An 8,497-nucleotide genomic window follows, 5' to 3' on the forward strand; every position below is an offset into this window, starting at 1 on the left:
AACGGCTTCTTTATTTATTTTAACTCTTAATACCAGAAGCCTGGAAACATCCCAATCAACATTAAAAAAACAAAACAAAAACAAAACATCAGGCAGAATTGGTGTCTAAATGTAATATGTTAGCTCTGAATTTCCAGAAATCAGCATGAGGATATGAGGTTGATGTTAATAAGGTTGAAAAAATCCTATTCTGAATCACTTCAACAAACACACAATCACATTGTATTTTAACCTGAACACTGTGACCATAAACTGCAGTATTTCACCAACGTAAACATTAATAATACAGAGTTAAGTTTAGAAACAGGTATCGTCGTTAGACTACAATTAACTGAGTACCTACATAGGCAAACCCAGCATTTTGACTATGTATTGTGGTCTCATGACTTTTTCTTTTGTATCAGCTGCTGTACCACTTTATATTTAATGACATCACTTTGAAATAAATAAAATCACATTTTGTGAAAAGACATTTTCCCTCCTCTCTATGTCTTTTGTCTTTTTCGTTTGATCATCTTTAGAAGTATTGAGCACTCACTGTCATACACTTATCGTCGAGGCTCCACTGTGTAGCAGGCAGAGTGGGATCCAAATGTGAGGCTCGGAAAGCAAGACAAAAAACCCAAATGCAGCGGTGTTAATGTAAACATAACATAAGGCAGGAGCAAAAAAATCACACAACAAAAACCTAACTGGACCCACATGAGGAGGACCACACAGGTCCATCAAGACAATTTTCCCAAGAGTCAGATCAGGCAATGCCCTGAGAAACTGTGTGGATGGTTGGAAGGATTTCCAGGAGAAAGCCTCCCATCTCTAAAAAGAACACAGCCACACAGCTAGGTTTGCAAAGTTGGACAAAACACATGAACAATGCTTTTTGGACAAATAAGACCAAAGTGGGGATATTTGTCCGCAACTCATAGCCCCATGTTCAGAGAAAACCAAACCAACACAAACAAATCATACCAACTGCCTGTGCGGTGGTGAAAGGGAATGATTTGGGCTTGTTGTTCAGCCACTGGATCTGTAGTCACTGAGTCAGCCATGCACTCTCCTGCGTAACAAAGTATTCTACAGCCAAATGTAAAGCCATCTGTCCAAAAGCTAAAACTTGGCTTAAACAGGGTGACGATCCCAAACACACCAGCAATGAATCAAGAGGCTGCAGTGGCCCAATCAGACAAGACCTCGACTGTGTAGCGGGACCTCAAGCAAGCTGTACATACACAAATGTCAGCAAACCTCAATGAACTGAAGCAGCAGTGCAAAAAAGATTAGGTTAAATCCAACAATATGAGATACTGATAAAGTCATACAGAAATCAATCACTTAATGTTATTTGAGATCCAGGAAGCAGTTTGGTGGAATAGAGACTTATATATGATTCATTTCCAACTACAGCATCAGTATTCTTGTCAAATAGATGCTCTTCTTTAATAAACAAGATAGATACATGTTTATTAAATTTTAATTATAGCTATTATGCCATTTTGTTTTGTTTCTATCTTGAGTTGTTCTTTGTTCCTTTATATGGATATTGAGCATTCTTTTATTAGATGTAATGACTGAATTTATTTTCCATTCAACTGGAAAATGGCCCAGTTTATTGATTTATTGTCTTAGGGCAGGAGGGAGATATTTTTATGTTGTTACATTTCATGTTTTAGAACTTCATTCTCTTCCACTTGTCTATACCAGGGTAATGAGGGTAGCTTGGATAGGCCCTATCCAGTGTAATTCAGTTTTATTTATACAGCACCAAATACCAGCAACAAGGTGCTTTATATTGTAAGGTAAAGAACCTACAAAAATACAAAGAAAACCCAAACAACCCCAAAATCAAATGACTATATGGGTAAGCCTGTGGTGAGGCAAGGTAAACCCTGGACGGGTTGCCAATCTTAGCAGGGCTGTTTAAAAGCTAAGTTTAAGTTTCTTACATTTAAAATGATCATTTATAAAGAAAATGGAGTGTCTGTTATTTAGTATTATGTTTTTTTTAATTGTTCATTCAGAGAATAAAATCTAAATTTCAAGAATAACATGGACTTAGATGAGCCCCATTGTTGACCTTTTGTTATCATTTTCTGTAGGTTTACAGTCCACAAACAGAATCTTGCATAGAGCTCATAAAAAGTTGGACACAGCCCTGCACCACAGGCCTTGGAGTCCTGTCATACTGGTTTCTGGACATGTGTACTGTGGGTGCTGTTGCCACCTGTTTGTTATGTGACAGTGAATCCTGAAGCATTGGCAAGTTTATTGGCATTGGCAGGCATGACAAAATAAGAATGAACAATGAAGGTAGGGTTGGACCTCAAAGAGATACTTTGTGTTTTCTGGGGATCTTAAAAAATGGTTTCCTGTCCCAGCATCCAACGGGTATCTGAGTGTCACATCTGATGTAGTGTTGTTGGATTTTAAACATATTGTTCAACAAACTGTGTCTGTTCAGAAGGAAAAATAACACATGTAAAATAATATTTACATGTCATTCTTCCAATGTAGATCTTATTCTCAAAATCAACAATTACAAAAAGATAATACTACTCAACAATCCAGCCTAAAATTATAGTGCAATTGCAGCGCTGGGTGGTTAAGATCAGTGTTTCTGTTCTGGGATCCTTTTAAAGTACTGCAAAGTCAGTGACAAAAGAGTGCATGCAGTATAATTTGAAACTTTCAAATGCTCCATGATCTGCTTTACTTACATATATTTTAAAGAAAAAAAGTATGTAATGTATTTGGGAAATGGACACCATAACTCACTGGGTCTATTATGTATTTTTCTAAAATAATTTGTTTGACTTAGAGCTAAGAATCAGTGTTGTAACATCACATATGACTTTTCTATTTTTTCCTCGTTTGAAGGAAATCTTACAGGTGCAAAGATTCCTTTTCTTTTACTTACATTTTTTATTTTTGTATTTATTTTTTAAGCACAGCAGTAGAATTTAATTAAATTAAATTCACAACATTAACAGGCAGGGAAGTCACTGTTGATTTAAGTTGTTTTATTACAGTGTGGACGTTTCCATGTGGTGTTGAACTGTAACAATAAACAGGACAGTCAGACTAAATCAAACGAGGACAAATGAGTCAACCATTTCGATCCAAAGTTTGCCAGTGTACCTTACCATCGTAACAGGTTACAAAGACCTCTTATGAAAAGTACTACAACTCCTGCAGTTGCCACATTTAAAAATGCCATTAGAACAAATAATGATATTATTTCATGACATGCCCTTTCTTCTGCTGCCTTTGGACCTGCGTGGAGAAAACAGACCATAAAATAAACAATTTTATCAAAGCCAACAAAAGGGACGTAACAGTACAGGCACAGAAATCAGCCAATTGTGAAACACAAAAAGGAACAAATCTGGAAACTAAACATTGTATTTAAACTTTAAGGGTAAGAATTGGGCTTGTTGTGCAGCAAGAAAGCTCTGTGATGTCACAGTTGGCAAATCTTTTTGCAGTTGATCAATGAGTAAACCCACCACCGTCTTTCAAAGGAAGTCCTGAATTAACTTCAGTATCACCTGCAATCAAAACGTTATTTTTGTCGTCCACCTTTATTTTCCTCGCAATCATGTGCAGAGACGCAAAACCTGTACAGATAAAACAAAGGTAGAAACAGGAAAACTTAAACAATAGAAACAGAAATGATAATAATAATAATAATAAACTAGGTTCAAAAGTAGATGTAATAAAAAGACAAAACCAAATACATCAATCAAAATGACATGCATCTATTCACTGAAAAAAGGTAAGTTGTTATTCTTTGTTTTGATTAATAAAGCATGAAAAACTTGATTATGAATAAGAAATTCTGCCTAAACGATAAATGATTGCAAAATGTACATCATGTTATTTAAAATTATATATCTATAACATGTATTTCCCGTGAGATGTCGCCCTGTGTTCATTACATGCTTGTTTGATTGCATGGCAGCTATCACAAATGTGATGAAGTTCAGACAATTTTAACTTAAATATGTCACGGCGGGGTAGTGAGGCAGTGGACCCAAATCCAGACAGAGAAGAAGACGGAGCGGAGACTTGAACCAAAAGCGAGCTGTTTTATTTAGGCTGGTAAACATGAACAAAGGCAAAAACAGGAGCAACAACTAAACTGGAACACATACTGGGGAAACTAAAAGACAACTGTGACGAAACATAGAGACAACTTTAAAGACTATGACTGCTATGATTTCTATGACTCGGCGTGGTAACACAGACGTTCTGACAAAGACAGGCTAAACACACACAAGGGATGATCAGAGGAAGTGGAAACACATGGGGAAACAGCTGACACTAATGAACATAATGACACCACAGGGGAACTATAAAACTAAGCACACTGAACAAGGGAACACTAGACTTCCAAAATACAACAGGAAACACCGAGACGCTGGCATGACATCACAAACCAGACAACATGAAATACGCAGACAACAAATACATGACAAACTACCTAGAGAAGACCAGAACAGACTTACAGAAGAGGACCTAGATGGACCTAAACTAGAATACACTCATCTAAAACCTACAGAACTACACATATATTTATAATAAAACACACATTTACAAAAAGCACTCAAATTGCTGGGTCATAGACCCAGCCCCTGACAGAATAATTCCACAATTCACTGTAAATTTTGAACACCAAACCTTTTAGACGACTAAAGTGTGATGTGTTAAAAAGGGTACTCAGAACTGTGGATAAAGATTGGTGATTTACCTTTTGGTAGTCCAAATATCAGAGGTCTGAGTAAGACATAAGTGCTGTTTCCATCAGAGGTTCGACCCACACTCAAAACAAAGTTTTCTGAGGATGAAAATCTGAATTAATGCTTGTTCATCTGCAATATAAATACAGCCCAGTCCTAAAGAGATACAGGAGTCAACTTACCATTTGTCTCGAGCCTCCATCTCTTCAGGCTGTCGTCGTAGTCGGCAGCCACGTCACACCTGTAGCTTCCAGAGTCTTCAGCTGTGACTCTGGACAGATGAAGTCTGATTCGTCCTCCTCTCAGAGCATCTCTGTCAGTCTGAACTCGTCCTGCAAACTGCTCATGCTGAGACTCAGAGTCCTCCACTCCTCTGATCATTTTAAACAAAATCTTAGTGACGTCTGAGTGGAAAACACACATCACGTCAGCCAGAGACACGTCAGCTTGGAGCTGACTGTCCAATCTGATGGTGATGTTGTCGTCCTCCTTGGCCTCAAAGACAGTCGCAGTCCTTTTCAAAACAAACGTCCCTGTTGAGAAGACACCACCTCATTATTGTGTGTTCATTTATCCTTTTTATTTATTTATTTATTTGAATTTACCAAAAGATAACTGTGTCTAAAGGTGGACACTCACAGACAGAGGACGCCAGGCCGAGAAACAGAAGGATCCTGATCATCTTCTCTCTGTCAGAATGAATCAGAGGAAGAACGTTTTAATAAATATCTTTTTTTAAAAAGACAATAAAAATAAAAGTGAAATATTTCACATTTTTCACCAGCTTAAAAACCACTGAGTGATTTCCCCACACAGAGTGTACACAGACACCGTTTCTGTGCAGCTCACCAGCACATGAATTAATGTACGTCTATGATCCAAACCATGATCATAATTCTGTGCATGTTTCAGCTACGAGATTTAAAATGGTCTTTTGACATCAGAGTGAAGTGTGTTTTCAGTATTACTCCAATAACATGTTTAGATGTTTTTAGGCTTAGTTTTCTACCTGTTCTTGCGTTTCTCCGTCTCTGGCAGCTGTCTCTACGAACCATGAGCTCCTCTCTACGAACACGGAAGAGCATGTAAAGTTTTCCTGTTGACTTTACTGGGTGCCTAAAGTGACACTGTGCACCTGTGATTACAATTTAAAAAAAAAAGAAAAAAATATCAGTTTAGCTCATCAGACCGGACAGGATAAGGTGACCCTGAATCCTCTCTTAGTTATGGAGCAGTAGGCCTAGGCTGCCGTGGGATTCCCATGATGCATTGCATGTTTCTTCTTCAGTCACCTCTGTTTTGCTCACTGTGTTTATACACCTCCTGCATTTAATTATTAGTTATTATTAATCTCTTGGTGTCTTTTACAGCTTGTCAAATAGTCACGCAATAATAGTAATAGAGATACTATTATTATTATTATTATTGTTATTATTATAGCCTAAGCATTAGTAGCACTGTAGACACCACTGTGCCGCTGTTTTCTTCCTGTTGCGCACTTTCATAAAACCCCTTGTGGTGTTTCTTGTTTTGCATCACATGAGCAAACTAAAAGCTGCTTTCCTGTCTCTGTCCTGCTTCTTCTGTCATGGTAGCTATTTGCTTTTGTGACGCTGCTTGAAACTGATCATGGTTTGCCCACATACCATACGGTCTTTTTTTAAAAGGCGCCTGCATCAAAAAGTAAACAACAAAAGCACACACGTTCACACAGGATGTTTTAAAGTCTACTTACTTGTTTGTAGGAGAGTGACCCGCAATCTGTCCACTTTGATTTAATAAGCTGAAAGAACAAACAACCGCCTGAATATTTCAGATAAAGAAGACGCTTCAGCTCACTGTTAAACCTGTCTATTCAGACACGTGACAAACACAAAGTGTCCAAACTGCTCATTCCAGTCACACCCTGCTTTACAGAATGTGACTAAACATTTACATTACAGTAAAACAGAGATGTCATTTTTTTGGACCTGCTACTTTACTACCTACACTTAAAGACATTTTATGGATAAATAAATAAACCATGCACATAAAATAACAGGTGCATTGTTTAAATGAAAAAGGAACACAACAAAGCCTACTCGAGAATCAAATGCAAACTCTTGTCGCTTCCCCTCTCAGTAGATTTGTATTCAGTTGGCTTTACTTTCAAGCCACGAGAACATAAGATAACATATACTCAGCACTTCTCCTATCAGTGAGGTGAGGCATTAGTGGTAAGTGACCGCTCATGTCTTTGTTTATGTTTCATCTTTTCTTTCAGTTTTAGTTAACCCCTTAGCAGTCCTACAAATTTACAATTAGTCCCCTAAACCATCCAATGTACCGTGGGCGGTACGTCCGACTGCTAACAGGTTAAAGGTCAATAACTCCACTGTACCAGTGAACACAGCAGTAAAACTGGATCCGAGCAGCTGACAAACTGTTACGCACTTTATCAGCCTCTTAAGCCACCAAAGAAAAACATAAAGCAGATCCAATGAAGAGTAGATATAAATAAACTCATTGTGGTTTTATCAATGTAGAAACAAGAAAGCCTTCTCAAACATGAGAGCGCTTCTTGTTTTCAGTTTGCTTTAAAATGAAGCTTTGAATCAATAACTGTTCCAGGATATTTATGACACTGAACACACGCCACAATCTGAATTTCAATAAAAGTGACTTTGGGTGTATGCTTGTTGTTTTTTTTTATTAATGATCATGTCTTTAGTCTTACACTTAGTGTTGCTCAACTGAATGCAGGACTAATCACGGCATTTGACAAACTCAGCAAGCACTGGGCCGTGGCTGGATCTATTTTCCTGGAGCAGCCTGAAAGTTGTCTGCATACTTTAAAATGGCCCTATTTTCAAACTTACTCTAACATATATTTGTATACATTTGTATATAGGATAAATGATAAGGGTGAGTACACAAATCCCTGTCGAGGAGCAGACCTGGTTGGACAGGACCCTATTTAGCTGGACTCTTTGGGTCCTGTTAACTAAAAAGTCAAGAATCACACCGACAAGATTTTATTCATGTTCACAACATTTGACTACAACAAGTGGTTCACTAAGAAAACTCAGCTGACCTCTAGCTCAATACCTGATACCAGACCGTGACCCCACCATCGCAAACCTGCATCTAACCTGGCAGTAAAACTAAAACCAGTACCTGACTTTGTCGTGTCTCTAGATTCCCCAGCAAATGACTGAAGGCACAGAGAGGAGGGTAAAAGGTGTTCCAGCAAACTCAGAGTGATGACAATATCTCATCTTATATTTCATGTTGGGGTTCTTAAATTCACAGCATGGAGCAATTTTTATACACACAGACAGTGAAGGTCACACACTTGAAGCACACAACATAGATACTTGAGGAGTCGTCAGTCCCTTATACTGGTGCCTGAGGAGGCTGCAGTCATGTGTACTGTAAGCGCTGCTGTCACCAATTTGCTTTGAAGCTGTTGTGTAATTGCTGAAGCAAAATTCCTGTAGGTGTCTGTATGCATGACAAACTAGACCATGAATAGATGCTTTCTGTTTGTACTGATGGAAACTCTGAGACGGATACAACCTCAATTTCAACTTCAAATAAACAATGTTTATTTAAACAACATCTATATTATATCTATATCTAGATAGATAGATAGACTACAGTCAGTGTAGCAGAGGCAGGATTTGATACAAGAGAGCATTACAAGAGCTTGTAATGAAGCACTAGCTTCACTATTGAGCACTATTGAGCTGAGTTTGGGTGGGGCGCTCAGTAATGACATT

At 38.0% G+C, this 8,497-nt stretch overlaps 1 protein-coding gene across 2 annotated transcripts; it reads right to left on the reverse strand.

Moving 5' to 3' along the window:
• Positions 1-3,002: 3,002 nt before the first annotated feature.
• Positions 3,003-5,884, reverse strand: LOC102294664. 2 transcript variants are annotated; one of them, XM_042216317.1, is made up of 6 exons: positions 5,746-5,884; positions 5,376-5,425; positions 4,919-5,269; positions 4,748-4,834; positions 3,504-3,614; positions 3,003-3,270 (listed from the first exon to the last, which is right to left on the reverse strand). In XM_042216317.1, the coding sequence occupies exons 2-6, from the start codon at positions 5,416-5,418 to the stop codon at positions 3,137-3,139; spliced, it is 726 nt and encodes a 241-aa protein (XP_042072251.1). In that variant the 5' UTR covers positions 5,419-5,425; positions 5,746-5,884; the 3' UTR covers positions 3,003-3,136. The 2 variants fall into 2 exon arrangements, with proteins under 2 accessions (XP_042072251.1, XP_042072252.1); XM_042216318.1 differs by having other exon boundaries at positions 3,546-3,614; positions 5,746-5,878.
• Positions 5,885-8,497: the final 2,613 nt, after the last annotated feature.

Source organism: Haplochromis burtoni, unplaced genomic scaffold (assembly GCF_018398535.1).
Source record: "Haplochromis burtoni strain Fernald_Lab_line unplaced genomic scaffold, NCSU_Asbu1 Contig_1008, whole genome shotgun sequence".
Taxonomy (NCBI): Eukaryota; Metazoa; Chordata; class Actinopteri; order Cichliformes; family Cichlidae; genus Haplochromis; species Haplochromis burtoni.